General features: G+C 40.7%; 1 protein-coding gene across 1 annotated transcript in view; it reads left to right on the top strand.

Moving 5' to 3' along the window:
• The window catches only part of CD86 (CD86 molecule), a 77,205-nt gene extending 55,337 nt beyond the window's left edge, over window positions 1-21,868 (top strand). The window contains exons 3-7 of the mRNA XM_054574973.1: window positions 6,754-7,089; window positions 12,451-12,759; window positions 15,574-15,720; window positions 20,447-20,492; window positions 21,775-21,868. Of these exons, the coding sequence (XP_054430948.1) occupies window positions 6,754-7,089; window positions 12,451-12,759; window positions 15,574-15,720; window positions 20,447-20,492; window positions 21,775-21,868 (932 nt within the window). The remainder of the gene's footprint in view (window positions 1-6,753; window positions 7,090-12,450; window positions 12,760-15,573; window positions 15,721-20,446; window positions 20,493-21,774) is intronic.
• The last annotated feature ends 220 nt before the right edge of the window (window positions 21,869-22,088 follow it).

Raw genomic sequence — 22,088 nt, 5'->3', positions numbered from 1 at the left:
TTGGCTTTTTAAAAGTCCTAGAATCCTTCTACTGTCCCCCAATGAGTCAGACCACTGTAAGCCCAGGCCTGAAACTTGGTGAGTTTTACTCATTTTCTATCTAGCGTCGAACACTATCACATTAAAAAAAAAAAGAAGAAAGGAAGGAAGGAAGGAAGGAAGGAAGGAAGGAAGGAAGGAAGGAAGGAAGGAAGGAAGGAAGGAAGGAAGGAAGAAAGAAAGAAAGAAAGAAAGAAAGAAAGAAAGAAAGAAAGAAAGAAAGAAAGAAAGAAAGAAAGAAAGAAAGAAAGAAAGAAAGAAAAAAGACTTTCGTAGAGAAGGAAACATCATGATTGAGAACAGGTATCTTGGCTGCTGACAGGCCTGGCCTGGGAGGGAGCCCTATCCCGTCTGTGCATCCTTCTCCTCTGCCGTCTCACAAAGTAGGGTAGACTGGCCTGTCCAGTGGCACCCATTGAGCAAGAAGGTCTCTGCTCTGACTCCCTGAGGCTTAACTCTTTTGTTCCATATATATCCGTTTCTGTTCTTCTTTGTTCCCATTTCTGGCATTCTCAGGCTTTTAGGAAACAGCTAATGGGCTTCTAAAAACCTCCTTTCATTAGGGAGCACTGCTTTTCTCATTCCCTACCTTCCCTCTCACCCTCCTCTATGTCCCCACATGCCCACACCCATAGATTGAAGTTGCCATTGCTTACTGGGAGGATCAAAAAATCCCAGCCCTGCTACTATCTACTTCAGTGACCTTTGGCTGATTGCATCAGCTATTTACTATGAAGTTCATGAAGCTAAGCTGCAGGGCTTCTCACTTACACAAGCCCCTCCAAGATTCCATGAGGGGTCCCAGCAGCATGGTCATGTGTCTTATGCTTTGGTAAAATTTTCAACAGTCAGATATTTTAACCACAACAGGTTGAGGCCACTACCTCTTTTTACTGCAACTTTTCTCACTGTTGCATCCTCCTCTGGTTGGGTGGTACTATAATGGGCATGGGCATTTGGTTTTTGAATTCTGCATTTCTTTTCTTAAAGAGCACCCCCTCCCCAAAAGAAAATAAAAGAATTTTAAAAGTGTCAGGCCTCATAGAACCTGGATCTTCCCTGCTTGCAGCTCCTCTCTGAGTCATTTTCTTCATCTGTTAATGGATTGGTAGAGGTTCCTCCTGCCACACATCCTGTGACTGGGTGCCTTTAGTTTCTCCTGTCCTGCTTCTTCCTGCTGCTCATTTACCCCACTCAACATTGAGAGGGAAGCCATCTTACACACACATCCTGGGGTGGAGAAGACAGGGAGGGTGAACTGAGCCTGCTGTTTGGCCACAACAGGATGCACGCTGCTCCTGACTCACCAGCCTGGCCATGAGTTCAGCTCTGGCTATAGTGGCTCTGGATCTCCTCAGCCACACTTGTGCAGACCCTCTTTGAATGTTTTCTATAGATGATTCAAATGGTTACTGACAGCAGCAAGTGGGGAAATAACTCACTGAGATAGAGGACAGGAAAGTTTAAAGGGGAGGGACAGAATATCTATTGCTATCTAAACAGCAGTGTCCAGCAGGCAGTTGGATATGGATATCTGGGATTATAGTAATCATTACTGACTGGAGAAAAGCATCTGTGAATTATTAATTTATATATTTGGCAGTCAAATCCATGCTTAGTAGTCCTTGTGATTTTTCCTTCTTTTACTAAAGTAGAAAATCCAGAGAGTATGTGGGCAGTAAGAAGATCAAGAGCAGGCACTCAAGATAATCAGTATTTAAGGAGTGATCGGAGAAAATTGACCAGGAGGTCAGAGATTGGGAAAGAATGAGTTTCAAGGAGCAATAGCCAACAGAGTGGTAAACATTCAATAGAGTGGTCAAATAAAATGGGGTCTGAAAAGAGCTCTGAATTTGGCAGTGATGAGAAGTCACTGACAATCTTTGCCAGGGAAGTTTCAGCAGAGAGGTGGGAGACAGAGGCTGCCTTACTCTTTCAGGGAGTTTGACTAGAAAAGAAAGAGAAACTAAAAGCAGCAGCAGAGGGAAATGCTGTGAAGGAGGGAGTGGGTGGTAAGCATGGTGAGCAGCTCAGAGGCCAAGTTGAGCAGGCAAGGGACTGAAGATTTGTAATGTCACCAGTTTGAATAATTGAAGAATTTCCTTCAGATATGTAGATCAAAAGTAGAGTGTTTTTGGAATGAATTTCACACAAAGAAGTAAACTTATTTAAGTTGCTGGCAAGAGAATGATTGAAAAGATATACTATCACTATGCTGTCCAATATGATAGCCACTAGCTTTATGTGGCTATTTAAATTAGTTAACATTAAATAAGATTAAATATTCAGTTTTCAGTCACTAGCTACACATCAAGTGCTCAATAGCTCATGGTAGTGGCTATTGACTTCCATATTGGTCAGCAGAGATACAGAGCATTTCCATTGCTGCAGGGGTCTTTTGAAAAGTACTGAACTATAGGGTCTAGACTGGATAGATGAAGTAAAAAACAGATACAGGTGAAGTAATTGAGCAAATCTTAGAGGAAGATATGTTGTGGACAGAGGTACATTGAGTTATAAGATTCCTGGAGCAGAGCCGTTCTTGGAGATAAGGTTCAGGGTTATGTCATAAGAGAGGAGCTGCTAACAGTTTGTGTATGAAGATCTTCAAAGTGGAAAAGTTCAAAGTATTTTCAGGCAAGTTTGTTGGTGAACTCATCCTTGCTGATGTCACCCAAAATCATAGTAATAATTGACTGAAAAAACTTTGAATCCAGTGCCAAAATGCTCAGTGAGCAAGGAAGTAATAACATTGCTGTTAGTGCCTAGCAGCAGTGAGAGACAGAAACCCCTTGAAGGGAAGGGCGTTGCTCAAGGTCTCTGTGAAGTAAAATGAAACAAGCAGTGGCTGGGGCAAGTGGCATCCTTTGGGTGGGGCCAGATTTTAATGAAGGCATAACTTTGGGGGAAACATTTGATGAAGAGGTGGAAGATGTAGTTTATTACAATGGAATGAAGCTTCCAGAGGGTAAAGCATGGGGCAAAAGTAGGCTTACAGTTGTGAGCCCATAAAACACAGATTATTCTTGTATTATTATTTATTAATTATTGTATTATTTTCTATACAAACAACTGTCAACCTACTTTTGCCACACCCTGTACAACACTGAAGGAAGGTTAGTAAAAAAAGGAAAATTCATGAGTACAGTTAAGTATAGTAACACTAGTGAGAGATGATCCTTGACTATATAAGACATGCATTTGTGGTAGTAGCCAGGGAAGAATGGAGTCCCAGATGGGGTCAGATACCCCACAAGGTTAGAAGACCATTGTTTTTGTGTGGCAGTCAAATAGTATATTGCTCAAGAAGTTCTCAAGTGTCCTTTGAAAGAAACTCCTTTAGCTGTTTAGGAAGGTTTCCGGATGGATTCTTGAGTGCCTAGCTCCTGATTGCATCATAGCAGCCAGTTATAACTAGACCCAGACCACATATCTAGTACCAAAGTGCTGGGGAAGGAGAGCATCTCAGTGCTTACCCACCAATGGAGCCCCAGTTAGTCTAGTAGCTGGGTGGTCTAGGGTCTGGTGTCATAACGGGTTGGGGGTGGGGGCCTGAAGCCTCTTAGGGAAAAGAGACCTTGAGTAAATCTTTCCCATATTGTCAGGGGATTAGCACACATAGCTCTAATGATGTCACGGAAGCCAGCAGTGGTGAGGAACTATGGAGTACAAATTGTGAAAGACTTTCAGTTCCACCCAGAATGGGCTTCAGAGTGATTTCCACCCCAGAGTAGAAGAGAGGGTTTAGAGGGAAACCAAGTGTTCCTGTCATTATCTCCTCTGCTTCTCTCTTAAGACAGAGGTCGAGGACTTCTATTGCAGCTTCTCAAACTGGAACTTTTGTTAAAATGCAGATTCTGACTCAGTAGGCATGGGTGGAGCCAGAGCTTCTGCATTTCTGAGCAGGCTTCCACAATGCCGATGCCTTTAGGACACAGACCACACGTTTGGTTGGTAGGTGAAGAGGGAGCAGTTAGATGGGTGGGAGAAAAAGCCCTTTTAATCTTTGGGTCAGAGAAGTTGGACCAGTCTAAGTGGAAAGAGTGAGTGGGAAGGAGAGAAGGTATGGTGAGGCTCAGCAGAGAAACCACCATAAATCAAGAAAGCCGAAGCCTAAGGCTGAGTCATTCCCAGGCCCAGAGGGCACAGCTGACTACTGAGCAATAACATAATGTTGGCTGCTAACTGGCAGAATTTCCAACTGTGTTTGCTCTCTCCATAACGTCATTTGCCCCATATTGTATGGCAAGTTACTAATACAGCCATAATCAGTTACCCCAGAGATAGCTGCTAGAAGCTTTTACAGTAGGTGGCACTCTTATCTTATTGTTCAGAGTTTAGCAAAGGAAGAACAGGAGCCTCAGGACATCTTCCTTATGTCCCCCATCACTGTTTCAGGTACCCAGGTAGATTTTTCCACTTCCCTCCAATGTGGGGCTATATCCTGTAGAGATGCTGCATTTTTATACTTTCAAGTGGTTCACAGGGTTCTAGTGAGCAGAATGTAATAGGCAGTGATTCAAATTTATGCCAGGTCTTGCTGGTGCCCAGAGTCCTCAAATTCAAGTCCACCTCCAACCCTCTTGATTATTTGTTCCCACTGGGGCAATCTGCACAGTTTAATTTTTCCAAGTGCGTGTCATTGTTACTTGTCCTTCTACTTTCTCTTAGAAGAAAAACCCATTGATAAGATCAATTTAACTTCTCCTACTACCCCTCACTGAACATGTCAAATGAAACTCCTCTCATCTCTCACCAACCTACCCCCCTTTCCTCCTTAATGAAGTTTTGAATGATGAAGATTCATTTAGAACCCTTCCTAACTTTCTCCCCAAGGTGGCATCTAACTTGGTATTAACTAAGAAACAGCATTTCCCCCCAACCATACACTTCTCACCGACCACTAATATTTTGGCCAAGTCTCAAGTAATTCTGTGACCCAGAATGAGTCCTACGAAAACCCTATAAGTGATGACATTTTTTAAAATTTTTATTTTTTAATTACTGTTTATATTCAATGTTATTTTGTATTAGTTTCAAGTCTATAGCATTGTGGTCAGATGATAATATACTTTACAATGTTTTCCTGATATTTCAGATATCCCCCTGGCACCATACGTAGTTATTACAATATATGAGGTGGGACCCAAAAAAACCTGAATTATCTTCTGGAGAGTAGGCCCCTTGCAGTACAGGCTCCCCTGACTAGGTGAATGTTCTAGGAATCAGTCTCTATCAGTGTACCAGCAGCTGTTGTTGTGAGAGTCTGGATTCAGCTTCAGTGAATTTTTTTTGAAGACTCTTTCAATGTGTTTGTCCATTTCATGATGGGTAATTTACAAGCACACCTGCCCCCACTGGGCTAAGCATTGAGCACTTTTTGACCAAAAACAACATTACTCCCATGCCACACCTTTCCAGTCACCCCATTTCACCACCAGCAACTTTTTTTGTACCCCTGGATGAAAAAAAGTCCTCAAAGGGAAATGTTTTGCCGTTGTGGAAGAAGTGAAACAAAAAACAGCAGAAGCACTAAAAGGCATCGAAATCAATGAGTTCAAAAAACTGTTTTGAGCAGTGGAAAAAACGTCTTAATAGGTGTATTGCATCAAATGGAGAGTACTTTGAAGGTGACTGAAGTATAAACATACAAATAAATGCATTTTTTATAAATAAAATTTATATAAATTCCAGGGTATTTTGGGGTCCCCCCTTGTATAATTAATTGCATTTAAGGAGTTAAGTAGCCAAAATCCCTTCCACAAACTTCAATATGTCCTTGGAGATGAAAGCCTTCCTTTGAACTCTCCCAGCCTGTTCTCCAGGGGTTGTAAAAATTCCCAGGGCAATGTATACAGGCAAGAGCAAGTTTATGGTGATTGGGATTTCCCAAATACTCCAAGAGCACATGTTCACCTTCCAATCTCTGATTCATTTCCAGCATTTCATTCATGTACCTAAAATGGTCTCTGACCACCACAATGCCCTAATAACCGTGATATTAGCCCAGTTCTCTTTCTGATCCCTGAAAGAGCTTAGAGTGGTCACTGGGTCTTGGCACTGGGCCATATCCTTGAGAAAGTTGGCTATGGAAACTGCAGTCATGAGTGAAGCTCTGTAGAGGGAACTATTTGAATCTGAAGGCTGCTACTCAATGTGACCTCCAGCTATTGAGGCATAATGAAGTGGGGGTATCAAATTGTTACCATTATCAGAAATCTTGTCACTATAGCAGGCTAAGGAATAAGGGGATGGGGTAGGAAAGGGAGAGCTTTTGGTGATGATCTAGAAGTAATGGAGCCTGTAGCAGCTGCAGAGAATCAATGTTCAGGTTATAAGAAGGTAACAAGATAGGTGAATGAGTTGTCCAACTACTGGTTTTCTTTGTTCTGGGATTTAAATTTACAGACCCATAGTACTGGGAAGATCCTTAGAACATTTGGTTCACCCTTTCATTAAACAGGCAAGGAAACTGAGCCTCATAGCAGTTGCAGTTTACACAAGGCCACACCCATTTAGTTATCAGCAGAGTAAGAAGTCCTAACTTCCAGATGCCAATGTGTATGCATAGCTCCAGAGTTCAATATCTAGATCTTTGATCTTATTACTAACAAGATAGCATCTGAGTATTGTATAAAGAGAAATGGAGTAGTTGTTCTTGTTCTCCCCTCCCTCTTGCTTCTTCTTCCCCAATCTGCACCTTTTCTTTTTTAGGTGCTGCTTCCATGAAGAATCAAGCATATTTCAACGAGACTGGAGATCTCCCATGCCACTTTACAAACCCTCAAAACATAAGCCTGGGCGAGCTGGTAGTATTTTGGCAGAACCAGGATAAGTTGGTTCTGTATGAGCTCTTCAGAGGCAAAGAAAACCCTGAGAATGTTGATCCCAATTACAAGGGCCGTACAAGCTTGGACCAGGATAATTGGACACTGAGACTCCACAATGTTCAGATCAAAGACCAGGGCTTGTATCAGTGTTTCGTCCATCGCAAAGGGACCGGAGGAATGGTTCCCATCCACCAAATGAGTACTGACCTGTCAGTTATTGGTATGTTGTCAACAGCATATTCTGATACCTGAACTTCTAGATGAGACTGTAGTGAGCAGAGAAACATTGGTGGGGAACAGGGGGGTGACCTGTAGAGAGAAGGCACGGGACAGCCATTTCTGGAAAGTCTATTTGAAGGTAATGCAGGGTTTGAGAGCAGGAAACCAGAAGTCCTTTGTACTTTTTATAGTTTGCTTCTGAAGGATCAATAAATATCTGCTTTGGGGACAAAACAGAGCTAACTGACAATGGTAATGTGGCTAAGTAAAAACCGTGGGTGATTTGGCCATTACTAAGTTTATATAACCATATTGGCCTCAGATCTCTTATATGTTCATTTTCTCCTTTGGTCCAAGATTTCTCACCCACAGAATCTTTGCCTGGAGTCCCTAATGAGGGTCATGGCTAACTAATTTGGGTTTTCCCTTCAGCCTTCCGGAGGTTGCTTATGAGTTGTTTGCTGCCCAACCATGAGCCTGGTAGACAGAAGGGAAATAACCTAATGCACATAGTCTAAAAACTGGCAAACCAACTCCTTTGTTTCTCCAGGCCTTGAAAAGCCTAAATGTTACAATGGATTTCTAATAATTATAATACAGTAAAATTAATTATTTTATCTTTGGTATACAGTCCTATTAACTTTATGTATAAATTTTGTAACCACTACTCTAAAAAGGATATAAAACATTTCCATCACCCTAAAAACATTTCCTCATCCTATCCCTTTATAATCATGCCCCTACCATATCCGTAACTCCTGTTTTGCATCCTATAGACATGTGCTTTTAAGAACATTGTGTAAATGGAGCCATTGTGTGTGTGTGTGTGTGTGTGTGTGTGTGTGTGTGTGTGTGTATTTTAAGACTTGCTTCTTTTATTCAATATAATGTCTCTCAGATTTTCAAGTCATTACATGCACCAAAAGTCTATTTCTTCTGATCACTGAGTAGCATTCTATTATTTATACCCATTCAAGCCATGAAAAGACATTGGGTGGTTTCCAATTTGGAGATGTTATGAGTAGAGCTACTCTAAACATTCATGTACAAGTCTGTGTGTGAATATAAGTTTTCATTTCTCTAGGAGAGCTACCCAGGTATGGCATTACTAGATACAGGTTAATTTTTGATGAACTTAGAAAAGGCAGATAAACACCAATTCTGAAACCAAAGAGTGAAACAGATGTAAAAATAGAAATAGAATAGGAAGTTGCTCCCTTTAAGCCCTGTGTGATTCAAAGCTGACGCAGGGCTTTGGGAGCATTTAACAAAGTGCTAAATAAATGTTTTCAAAGTGCAGCAAGGTACTGTAGAAAAATGTGGTGTGTTTCAGGTAGGACATAGACAATCAGTTTTAAAAATTTTTAGTGGTTTTATATTTACTTTTTCTTAAATCATGTTAATTCTGTTACAGTTGTCTCAATTTTTTCTCCCTTTGCCCTCCTCCACCCATCCCACTACCCCCAACCCCTGCTCACACAGTCAATTCCCATACTGCTATCCATGTCCATGGGTCATTCATACATGTTCTTTTTCTTCCCCTTCTTTCCATCATTGTCCTCCTTCCCCATCCCCTCTGGTCACTTTCAGTCTGCTCCATGTTTCCATGCCTATGGTTTATTTTGTTCGTTAGTTTATTTTGTTGAATAGATTTGACTCATAGGTGAAATCATGTGGCATTTGCTTTTCACCTACTGGCTTATTTCACTGAAAATAGTATTCTCCAGTTCTATCCAGGATGTCACAAAAGGTAGGAGTTCCTTCTTTCTTTTTCGTTTTCTAAAATGCAGATTGATTTTATTTTTTAAATGTCAAAATCCATGATCAAATATTAAAAAACTTAAATCCATTACAAAATCTTAGCAATTAAAACAACATGACACCAGCACAGAAATAATCAAGTAGATCAATGAAATAAAATGAGCTTCTAGAAACAAACGTATGTATCTGTTTAACAATGTAATATATGATTAAACTGATATTTCAAATCAATGGGAAAAATAAGACTTATTCAACAAATAAAGTACATGGACCACTATTACTTGAAAAAAAAGAAATATAGAGCCGTATTTCACACATTATACAAAAAAATATTCAGGTGAGTTAAAAATCAATATGTAAAATCTAAGTAGTTTTAGGAGAAAATACAAAATAATATTTTTCTTACCCTGAAGTAAATTACTCAAATCCAGAGGCTATAAAGTAAAAAAAATGACAATACAACTATATTAAACATTTAAGACTATATAGTAATATACATATAAAAGAAGTTAAAGGACAAGTAATAGAATAGGAAAGAATTTGCCACACATCTAAAAGAGGATTAATAGTTTTTTTCAGGGAAAAAATTCTACATTTAATCAAAAAATTGATAAAGAATACTAAAAAGTCACTTAAAGCATTTTAAAAATAATAGAAATACACAAGAAATATACTAAAACAGGCTTAGTTTCAACAAATAATAAACAAAATAACACATCGTTGTCACAATCAGATTAAAAAGTATTAAAAATATTGGTAATATCAAGTATTGGTGACTGTGAAAGGAACTAGGTATTCATAGACTTTTTCTTCATCTTCTTAAAGCAAGTCCCTTTAGCATATCTTGCAGTGCTGGTTTGGTGGAGGTGAATTCTTTTAGCCTTCTTTTGTCCGGGAAACTCCTTATTTCACCTTCCATTTTAATTGAGAGCTGGGTAGAACAGTCTTGGTTGCAGGCCTTTGCTTTTCTTGACTCGGAATACTTCTTGCCTTTCCCTTCTGGCTTGTAGTGTTTCTGTTGAGAAGTCAGCCGTATCTGTATCGGGGCTGGCTTGTATGTTACGACCTGTTTCTCCCTTTCTGCCTTTAGGATTCTCTGTTTGTCTTTGATATTTGCCATTTTAATGATGATGTGTCTTGGAGTGGGCCTCATTGGGTTCCTCTTGAATGGGACCCTCTGTGCTTCCTGGACTTGTGTGACTTTTTCTCTCCTCCAATTAGGGAAGTTTTCCATCATTACTTTTTCAAACAGGTTCTCTATCCCTTCCTCCTCTTCTTCTTCTTGTATCCCTATTATACAAACATTATTGTGTTTCAGGTTGTCCTGCATTTCCCTCAATGCCTCTTCATTCTTTTTGAGTCTTTTTTCATTTTATTGCTCTTTCTGGGAGCTTTTTCCTACCTTATCCTCCAGCTCTCTGATTCGATCCTTGGCTTTATCTAGCCGGCTCTTGATTCCTTCTACTGTCTTCTTCAATTCAGAAATTGTATTCTTCATTTCTTCTTGCCTCTTACTGAGAGTTTCTATGTCCTTTTTCATGTTGCTATAGTTTGCAGTAATTTCCTCATAGTTTCCCTGTAGTTTTTTGTAATTCTCTCTGAGCTCACTGAGCTCATTGAGCTTCCTTAGAACCATTGTTTTGAGCTCAGTAACTGATATTTGACTTGCCTCTATTTCATTTAGTTCTCCTTCTGGGGATTCCTCCTTTGCCTTTGACTGAGAGTTGTTTTGTTTTCTTCCCATTATTTGTGAAAATTCTTTTTTGCTTCTGCTTCTTAAATTGATCTGTCTTGATTTCCTGACTTTGTGGTGTGAATGTCTTGGTAGGAGACAACTGTTTTTTCTTTCTGGATCTGCCTCTGAGGAGGTCAGGTGTTGACCCTGTTTAGCCTTAGGTAGTCTGTTCAAGACTTCCAGCAATCTACTGTCTGTGGCTGTCTTTTTCAGCTGTTAATCTAGTCACTGTGCACTCAGGAGTCAGGCTTCGGCAGCACAGGGCTGAGCAGAGTTTCTCCTAGAGGTGGGGTTTCTGGGTCCTCTCACACTGCTGCCACTCAGGGGAGTGGTCTGCCTGAGCAAGATGGCTGCTGCTGTATGGGAGATGAGTCAGCCTCGGGATCTCGCTGGCTACTCTCTCAGTTCTCTCCCCAAAGCCTTCTTCCCCAGTCTCTCCGTAGGCATCTAGCCCACTCTGTCCCCACCTTTGCTGGAGACCAGGGTAAGTGGCTGCAAATAAAAATTTATGTCTTGGCCCTTTAAAAGACTCTTTGTGTCCCCAGCTGCCTGTCTCTGGCAGAGAGCAACCCTTCTGCTTTTCACAGCTGGTTGTTATCTGTATACTTTTTGGTCTCTGGTGCTGTGGGCTGGAGATCCCCACTTTTGGTTTAGACCCCACTCTTCTCAGGGATATCCAAATGGCCATTTCTATATCCTTCTGGTGTTGCTGCCTGTGGGCACCCCACCCGTCTTCTTGAGTCTCTATTGTCCTCCTTACCAGTTAGGTTGTGCTACAGCTGATTCTTCTGTCTGTCCGAGGTTATACAGCTCATTTCTTGCTATTGTGCAGTTGTTTGTTCCAGGTGATTTCTCCACAATTTAGTTGTAATTCCAGACTGGTTCTAGGAAGAGGTCAGAGTGACTTTCATTCAGGCCTCCACCATCTTGATTCTATATTTACTTTAATATGTATTAGAAAAACTATAATTAACTTATAGAACCTGTGATTTCACAGATATTGCTAATAAGGCTACAGTAGTTACTACCATGGCAATCCACCTACAGACCACAGAAGATTACAAGCAGAATGTTTAAGTAGTGTGTTGATATAGCAAAACTTATTCATGTGGCATGCAAACCACTCAAGTTTCCAAAGCAATATACTAAATTATACATTAGTATGTAGAACCTGAAAATGACCTAGTAACTCTGGGAGGAGACTAAGGTGTTTGGCTAGCAAAGGAACTAGATGCCAGTGCTCCTCAACAGCCATAAAATTCTGAATGGCAAACAAGGCAACAGGAGCTCTGTCATGCCCCAAACCAGTATTCTGAATATCTAAAACCAAAATCCCCATCTACTCACATACTGGCATCCTGTGAGGGTTTCTAGAAGATAAGACCTAGAGCATGCCCATAATATGAAATCTGTTGGTTCCTGGGGGAACTTTAGCCTCAGTCCCTTTCTGTCCTCTTGGTCTGGCCACCTGGAATGTACCACATGGGACACTTGAGTCCTAAAGTCAGACCGCTTCTCCTTCCAGACTTTATTTCTTAGAGAAGTGGCCTCATTATAAATCTTTGATAACTAAAATTCAGCCCTCCTATCACTCAGACAGCATCCCCTTGATTTCGGTAAGCAGGAATTAAGCATGGCCCTGGATTCCATTCTTAAAAAAATAAATGTAAGGCAATAATGTGGCTCTCACCATGGGCTAAGGACCACAATTTAGACACCCTGAGTCTCCCAGGTATGCCCTCAGAGTTCCCAGATCAGGTATGCCCCTAGAGTTCCCAGATCAGAGTTCCTAGTCATTTGCTATTTTTTTCCAAATGCAATTTAGACTGACTGTTCTCTCTTTTTTGTATCTCTACTTGCTTTCAGCTAACTTCAGTCAACCTGAAATAATGCTAACTTCTAACAGAACAGAAAATTCTGACATCATAAATTTGACCTGCTCATCTTCACAAGGCTACCCAGAACCTAAGAAGATGTTTTTTCAGCTAACAACCGTGAATTCAACTACTGAGTATGATGCTGCCATGAGTATATTTCAAAATGATATCACAGGATTATACAGTGTTTCTATCAGCTTGTCCTTTCCAATATCTCCTGGAATGAATGTGAGCATCTTTTGTCTCCTGCAACCTGAGCCAACACAGACACAGCTTCTCTCCCTACCATACAAAATAGGTAAAGTGCCTTCCCAAGACTATTTCTTTTATCGGGTATGATACACAAATGGTTATGGCAGACCATCCAATGTCCCTTGCTTGCCAGGAAACCTCCGTCTGAGCTCTTTTATACTCAGCGGGCTCCTGCTTCATCTGAGTGCTGCAGGGTCAGGAGGCTATAACCTTGTGCTGCATTTGAGGAAGCATGCACTTAAGCCTTAAAACTGACCCGCTCTTTTGGACAATTTTGGATAGACCATTCTGAAGTTTAGGTCAGAAAATGCAGGATTCCACCAGGCTAGAACTCTACCATTCATTAAAACACACAAACACATACCCCTGCATGCTACATCCATATAGCATTTGTTATGAGTATAGAACCATTCTAGACATTGTTGGTTGCAGGGATGAAAACAAAGGTATAAGACATGCTCTCTGCCCTTAAGGACCTTCAAATAGAATTAGATTGTCATGTGATGCCCACACATGAAAATCTGGATTTTGAAAAGATTGGATTGGAATCTAAATTATATTCCATGGAAATAAACTATAAATTTAAAAACAAGAGTGACTCTAATTAGGTTTATAGGCAATCAGACATAGGCAAGTTCTTGAAGGCGAGGGAAGTCTTTCTAAAGGAAGTGGAATCTTATAATAAAATAAATAATTGGACTTAGTGAGTGTGGTGAGGTAATGATGGTGGCTTCTTGAACAGGAAAAGTTCCGAGACAGCATTCAGGCTTAGAAAGTGAGAGGACTGTGATTGATTAGCAGTTTCCAATGTTGGCACAAATGATAATGGTGGACCTCAGCACATGTGTTAAGAAAAGATTCAGAAGCAGTAATTTTTGTGGCATATTGACACTTTTGTGTGGAGACCAGTCCAGCTGGAGCAAAGGGTCCACTAATAGGAACCTGCTATTTTAAAGTCACATCTTTGCCCCTGAGGGAATGCATCTGTATTTGAAACCCCACTTTTGAGGAGCAGTAACTGCAAGATTCTTTCCTGTAGTAAAGAAGCTCTTCTCCCAGACTCTCTCCATCACTGCTTGTTCTGATCCTTACCACACTGCCCCCCTCCATCTATCTGCCTTCTGCTTGTCTTGGCCCCTTCTCCAGTTCTGGCCCCTTGCTTTGTCCCCTTCTAAGTGATCCTTCCAACTCCTTGCTTCATCCTCAGGCTTTGCTGCCTTTTCTCTCTTGATGTCCCATTGTTAAAACATATTTGACCTGTGGACACGTTCTTATGGGCAGTCCCTGAGACCAGTTCCTACCAGCCAACTTTACCAGTGGGCCTATTCTTTCTCCCTGTACTGATTTCCTCCACTCAAACACTGTTGCCTCTGAGAATCCAGTAAATGGGGAGGCTACCCAGCCCATCCGGGTTGCTTCTACTGTAGCCTGATAGAGACCTCTCCCAAGCGATCCCAAGATCAGTGCCTTCTTGGAGCCACAAACATCACCACACATGGCATGCCTTGGGCCCTCTGCCATGGTTTCCACAGTCAACAGTTGAATAGGGCCTTGCCACAACTATAACCTCAACATGACTCACCTTTCTGCTGCTTTTCAGCTACTGCTTTAGAAGTGTTTCAGTTCTAGCAGCGTCAGGAAGATGGGGCTTGCCTCTCTGTGTCCCTTTCTATGGTTGATCAGAGATAGGTTAGACTCTAAGTCAAGGAACATTTTGGGTGTTAAAAGGTAGCAGTCTCCACATTAACAAGTATGACCCCCCCTTTACTGGAAATGCCAAACAGGCATCAAGTGGGATGAACTGGGACAGACTCAAAAAGTGTTGAATAAGGCTTGCAATAACTCCTCTTTTTTATGGGTCCAGGAGAAGGCCATGGGTCCACAAATTGCAGCTAAGCTAATGGGAGGTCAGCTCGCTGTATTTTCCTGTAATTTAGAATTAACTACCAGAACTATTTCCATAAATGTTTATAAAGTGGGCTACTCAGTTCTAAAATTTTCCCCTAAAGCCTATGTTTCAACATCCTAAGAACTTGTGAGTTTCTGTGCAAGAAAGTAAGTCTTAACCTCCCAGGAGCTGATTCTGGCCCCGATTCCTTAGGGCATGAAGAGAAAGTTTTTCTAGTGGGTGAAGCATGCTGACAGCTGTGTCTGGAGAAATCTATTGTGACCTCAACGTGAAAAACAAACAAACAAAACTGGATGTGGGAGGTCTGTGAGGAGGTTGTAATATTTGTCCAGATGAGAGGTGTCTAGAGCCTGATATAGAGATGATAGTGGATGGAGGTATTGTTGCAAAGGAAACTTCAAGGCCTGGGGCCCGACTATACATGGGGCTGAGGAAGCAGAGCATCACATAGATGACTGTACATTCAGAATCTTGGCACAAGTAACTTACCCAGATTCCAGAACCAAGGTCCAGGTTGACCTCTTCTAGTCATAGTCACTGTCATCCTAGCCACCAGGAAGTAAGGGAGCTCAGTCCAGGCATTTGGCCAGAGTTGCTGGCTTCGTTCTTAGTTAGCTGTTGAAGGCCTGGAGACTGCATATTGCATATATTGCCTCATATTGCATATTTCTAGCTCCTCTGGCAGTAGAGCCCTGGGGAGAAGCTAGCATGTAAATAAGAAAAGAGCAGTAATTATAAATCTTTTCTTTTTAAATTTTTTATTGTATATACATTTCAATAGTTTACTTTTTATTGTGTTTTTTCCATCGCCACTTCTCCCCCTTATACCCTCTCCGACTTCCACCCCTCCTCCCCTGCCCTCTCACGGTCACCACACTGTTGCCCGTGTCCATGACTAAACCTTTTGTAATCAACTTTCCTGGCTCATCGAAAACTTATGGTCATTTTTAGATGCAAAGCCACCACCCCCGGCTGTCACAAACTATGCCATCGTGATTGTAGCTGTACTTGTATCATGCATCTGTTTGTGTGTGCCGGTGCTCCATCTAATACTAAAGAGAAGGAAGAAGAAGCAGCCTGGCCCCTCTCACGAATGTGGTGAGTCAGTGTGTGTCCTCTCTGCAGAGTGGCACTTAGCAGCTACTTCTCTTTCTGCCGCCTCCTGGAGCTCCTCGGCTGAGCACAGAAAGGCAAAATGCCAGCAGGTGGTTGGAGGAAAAGGTTTCCCCTCAGGATTTGGAACCCATGTAGATGGGACTCAACAACTGATAGTGTTGCTATGGATTTCTAGAAAAGGCAACATTTCTAGCCTCAGGTTTACTATGTACTTCTGGTTTCCAGAAAAAGCAGATTATTTCTTGCTTTACTCACCTCCCTTCATAGGGTTACTGTCAGAATTCAATGAAGTGAAATGGTGAAAACACTTCTAAATGTTAGTGGTTATAGACCTGGTGGTGGTGTTCAAGCAGAGATGTTTTGTGGGAGTAGAGGAGCATTAGATAACCATCAGATTTGTTTTCTCATCTCTAAAATAGGTTTCCTGAGAGGTCAGATGAGTTGTTCCCCACTGAATTTTAAAAATATTAACTTTTATTCATTACCAAGCATTACCTATGCATTACTAACTATACTGGAAAAGATCACCTGTAGTTCCATAAGTAAGAAAAATATTATTATCTCTACAACATTTTAGTGTAAATCTATGTTATTTTCCAGAAGTGGGTTAATATTATAAGGACTGTTTTTTTTACAATTAGGATAACCCCACATGGTTTTGAACTTTTTTGTACTAAAAGTAGAAAGAAAATATTCAATGTTATTAAATGGCTGCAAGGTAGTCCATTATGTGGATATACCTTGTTTTATTTAACCAACTCCATATTGTTAGACACTTGGGTTGTTCCCACACTTTTTGCTATGGTAAACTGCACTGCATTCAGCAGCCTCCCCATATCTGTTTTGAAAGTGGCCTATGTTCATTGGGAAAAGGTGATTCCGGACTTTAGAATAATCCCTGTATGTGGTGTGGGCTGGTTTGGGCAAAGTTGTAAGGTAAAGTTGGGCTTTATCTCAGTAGTTGCCTCTAGTAGAAGTTTGGTTAGTGTTAATAACTAAGATAACTTTACTCACTTATGGTAAAAAGAATAATGCTTCTGGTCAGTATCTTATTTAAGATTCCAGTGTACTGATTTTAAGATCTATCTAGAAAATAGATAAATGACATCAATAGTCATTCATTTCATCTTGCTATTTTGTAAAGACTTTATTTATGTATTTATGTGTTTATTATTTTTAGAGAGAGGGGAAGGAGGGAGTAAGAGAGGGAGAGAAACATCGATGTATGAGGGAAACATTGATTGGTTAACTCTGGCACATGCTCCAACCAGACCTGGCTTGCAACCCAGGCATGTGCCCCAACCAGGAATTGAACCAGTGACCTTTCCCTTTATGGGATGATGCTCAACCAACTGAACCACACCAGTCAGTGCATCTTACTGTATTTTAAAAACAGGAAATTGGGAAGTGATTATCCAATTTCAATAAATTAACACAAAGCATATGGCAAAACAATTCAAACTGCTAAAGTAGGGGGTGCACTGAAAGATTACTATGATATAGAGGTGTAAAATTCAGTGCACAGGATCAGATGTTTGGATATATTGTGCTTGCCCAGGCTTTGACTTTTCAAGGTGAGAGTTTTGAGCTTCTCTTTCATTTAATTTCATTGGCTTTATCATTGGCTAACTGTACAGAAGCAACCTTCAGTTTGGGAATAAGCTGTCTCCTAAATTTGCTTTCACATTGGAATAATTAGCTTACAAGTGAAACAAAGAAGAAGGAATAGGAAAAAAGAGAATAAGAATGTTTCTCCCCTCAAGAGACAATCAGGAAAACTTAGGAGAGTAGATATGGTAGTTATCTATATAGAGCATGTGTGTATACATATGAGTACATGTGAGATGGTCAAATTGAGCTATGAATGGTAAAAGGCAGAAGACAACAAAAGAGCACAGCACATATATGACCCCTCCAAGAATGTGATAAAAAGCACTGGTAGGGAAATGTTGTTTGGTTAGTCACCTGTGCCAGCAAGTTTGATGAAAGAGAAGAGCTTGATATCTCTGGAGGAAGGGAGATGTACCAAACAACTACGACATGTAGATATAAGGTATTTGTAAATTTGGCTTCAGCAATGTCTGCACTTGCTTTTTGGATATCTCTAACATTGGCTATATGATAAACAGAATAACAAGGTGTCTACCTCTTATACCCCAGAATTTAGAATATTTTCTTATGTGGCAAAGGGGACTTTTCATATGTGATTAAGATACTGACCTTAAGATGATTAAATTATCCTGGATTATTCAGGTAGACCCAATCTAATCACATGAGTCAGAGAACCTTCCCCAGCATGGTTAGAAAAATGAGATGGAAGGAGGAGAGATCCAAAGCTTAAAACAGGCTCAACTCATCATTGCTGGCTTTGAAGATGGTGGAAGGAGCCATGAGCCAAGAAATGTAGGCAACCTCTAGAAGCTGGGAATGATCCTCAGCTGAGAGCCAGCAAAGGAATGGAGACTTCTGTCCTACATCCACAAGGAACTAAGTTTTCCAACAGACAGGCATCAAAGCAGTCATGATTCATCCACAAGCTTACTGATAACGTGTAGGAATTTCCCCAAGAGTGGAGCTTCCTCCTAATTCAATATTATCCTTTCCTCAGAGGAGACAGCCCTCAAACTAACGTGGCATCAAAAGTCCTTTCCAGTGTTTGTTCCTAATTATAGTGCTTTTTCCCTCAACCACATATATTTACCCTGTTTAGCGTAAGTTAATAAAAGGGAAATGCCATGGTTATTCTAGTTGGTTTCTAATCTCTTTCCTTCTCCTCCCCCTCTCCCTCCTCCTCCCCTCCCTCTCCCCCTCCCCCTCTGTCTCTCTGATATTTTGTCAAATAAGGCACCTAAGGTATGAGAAATTCTCATTTTGAATTACTGCCTTTTCCCAATCAAAAGCTACCCTGCCAGCTTACCCACTGGGGAGAAAGACTAAAATAGCTCCTTCTGAAGTTTTGCTTCCTCATTTGGATTTTGTGCAACTGAAATCTGTATGTAATAGTGGCCTAGCAATCAACAGTTTTTATTTCAGTTTGCCTTCATCCACCAAACCTTAATAAGTCTCAGCTTTTTCAGAAATGATTTTTTAAAGGGCAAGTGTATTTTCCAAAATAAATCATTTTAATCACCATTTAAATAGAAACCTTCACAGAGCTTAAAAAGGCTTAAAAACTGAAAGTTGATGATATCATCACATCTGCCCTTAAAAGTGCTAAATTTATAATCAAATCCAAAAGGTTAAAAGTCTGTTTTTATTGTCTGCTTTTGCTTTAAAATAGAAGTGTTTTTTTTTTCCAATGGTAATGATTTTATCATGGGTATAAAAGGATAATTTAATTATTTTGTATCGGTCTAAGATATCTGAAATACTGTATTCAGGTATAAGCACCATTATTTTTCAGAGGAACTTCGGCAAAATTGGAACCTAACCAGATTTTTTGTGTCTGCAACTCAGTCAAACAAACAATAGCTCAAGTAACCAAAGGTGCTTAGTCAGAAAAAAAAAAAAAAGAATAAAAAACCTTAGCGATGACACAAGTACTGCCTACAAATATCTGAAGAGCTTCCATAGGGCACAAAGATCATATTCAACTGTGGCTCCAAATGGTGGTATAGTCATACAATGAAATAGTGCCAAACTATGGAAAGGAATGGACTACTGGTAACATACCACAAAATGGAGGAATGTCAAAAGTATTATGTATGCTGAGTGAAAGCCTCCAGACAGAAAAAGACTACGTATTATATGATCTTCCTTATAGGAAATTCTAGAAAAAACAAAACTCTTGTGACATTAAGCAGAACAGTAGTTACCAGGGGATGAGGTGTAGGGGAAAGGGGCAAGAGGGAACTTTGGGGGCTTATACAAACATTCTATATCTTGGTTATGGTGGTAGCTACATGACTGCATGCATATTGTAAACTCACCAAAATCTGTATGAAAAGTGATTGGATTTTACTGTATATACCTCAGTAACACTGGTTATTGTTCAACCCGGTGTGCACGCATGCACATGTGCGCACGCACACACACACAAGATCTGTCAATGATAGGAAGTGTTCAAAACCATCAGGGGAGCTGTTGAAAAGATTCCTGTCATCCCTAAATTCCTCCATAGACACCCAGGTTAACAGCCCCTGCTGTAAGGTTCTGAGTGGAACAACAGCACTGTCAGGACATTCACCCCACAGTGCACCAGTAGTAAGGCCATACCAGTAGCAACTCCATACCAGTAGCAACTCAGGCTTTGGGAGGTCCAGGAGATAGAGCTTTCCCACCTGGGCCACTACCACCGTGCAAGCTGGCTAACCCATTTCGGCATCATCATCTTCAAGATTTCCTTTTCCTCTCAAATCTCACATTCAGAAAAAGATTGGAAACTCTTCTGATCACTAAATGATTGCTAAAATGAAATGTGTTACCCTTACCACTAATATTTTTACTTTAGCAAAGGGTAAAGTTATAAGTGAAAATCCTATTTCCAGCATTAGATCTTAAGGTACAGTGAGCAAATGAAGGCATTTATTTTTTGGATGCAAGGAGCTCCCTCTCCGTCCCCCTGGAATTACATAAAGTAACCATCAATTTCACATGTAAGGCTACAATGATTTTTCTCTGAGTCCTAGGACTTTGGAGCCTGTCCAAACTTTCCATCTTTTAGTATCAATGGGCAATGCATTTTCTGAGGTTGTTTACTCTCTTTCAGAAGCCATCAAAATGGAAGGGGAAGAGAGTAAACAGACCAAGACGAGGTGAGTCCTCACCCTACAACATTGTTGAAAGAGGTCTGGTTCCCAGAGGGTCTATAACTTGAATAGGCTTAAATCTGAGGCATGCTAAGACTACCAGCAAACATGAACTAATGGAGAGGGAAAGGAGATTGAGACGAGTAGGACCTGGGGGAAAATGTCCTAGTTGTAAATGGATGGCAGTTATCTAATACACAATGCTCAGTCATGGCCAAGTAAACTCTCAGTACAAAGGGGTTTGATGTGGTGAGCATGGGCTGCAACTTATTCACAGTGGTAACCCCAGTACCTAGGAAGGTACCTGGACTAGTGGGTTACCTACCTGTGTGAATACATGAGTAAGTGAGGAATGATAATATGTTCCATTTAGCTTCTGTGCCTTTGGATCTGCTGTGCCCTCTGTTTGGAATATTCTTCTGCCACTTCTTTACTTCATTTTTTAGATCTTGGTTCAAGCAACACTTTCTTAGAAACCCTTCCCAAACTAGATTATGTCAGCCTATTATAATGTCATGTGGATTCTTGTCCTTTTTCTTTATAACACCAAGTATACTAACAAAAAATATGTGTAATTGTCTTATTAAACTATAAATTGAACTAAACTAAACTATATAAAGGGCAGAAATCATCAGTTAAGCTTATCATTGTGCTGCCAGCATCCAACACAGTGCCTGGCATAGGTGGGTGCTCAATAAATATGTGTCGAAAGATTGAATGTATGCATGAAGGAATGAATGAAGATTCCTGGTGATCAGTCCTTTCACAATGTGATGTAACCAGATTGTCCATGCTTCCATCCCCCCTTGAGGAACGGAGCTTTTTAAGAATAACGAGGCTCTCTCTGGATGCATCTTTGTGGAGTCAAAGCAACCCTCAGCAAAAAACCTGATCACAAAGACATAGTTATGATGCTAGGGTGCATGGGACCCAGAGTGCCCAGCACTTATCTGGATACACCAGCCACTGTGAGTCCAGGGATCCTGGTGATGAGCCAGGGTGCTGAGATCTTGCCTGCCCTGTAAGACTCAGTTCAGAAATGGTCTGGAAGAGCCTACAGAGGGAAGGCAGCAGGGACTCAGCATAGGGCAGGGACAGGCCCAGACAAAAATGAAAGGTAGCTACTGAAGGAACTGTGGGTGACACTTTTCCACCTCTCTCTTCAATAGTTTGTTTCTCCTCATTGCTATTGCAGTGCCACCTATATTTGGCCCTGTCATCGAAATCTAGAAAAAGGAAATGGCTCTACTAGGAAATCTTACCCAATTCTTTTTTTCTATTTTTCCAGAGTAGAAAATCATGTACCTGAAAGATCTGATGAAGCCCAGTGTGTTAACATTTTGAAGATGGCCTCAGGTGACAAAAGTACTACACACTTTTAATTAAAGAGTAAAGTCCGTTTGTCCATTTTTTCATCACATGTGGATTGGTTCGTCTATTTTTTTCTTTTTTAAATTAAACTTTTTGGGGTGACATTGGACAATAAGATCATATGCTCTCCTTTTCAAGTTTTTGGCTGACCTTTTTACTGTCTCTCTGAGCCTTCCCAGAAGGCAATAAAATAGTACATTAATAACAGTGGGGGCTCTAGGACTCCCTCTA

The sequence above is a fragment of the Pteronotus mesoamericanus genome, unplaced genomic scaffold (genome assembly GCF_021234165.1).
Source record: "Pteronotus mesoamericanus isolate MK-2021 breed Mesoamerican mustached bat unplaced genomic scaffold, CSHL_Meso_final contig_27, whole genome shotgun sequence".
Taxonomy (NCBI): Eukaryota; Metazoa; Chordata; class Mammalia; order Chiroptera; family Mormoopidae; genus Pteronotus; species Pteronotus mesoamericanus.
The sequence above is the reverse complement of the archived record's forward strand: the minus strand, read 5'-3'. Positions and strand labels throughout refer to the sequence as shown.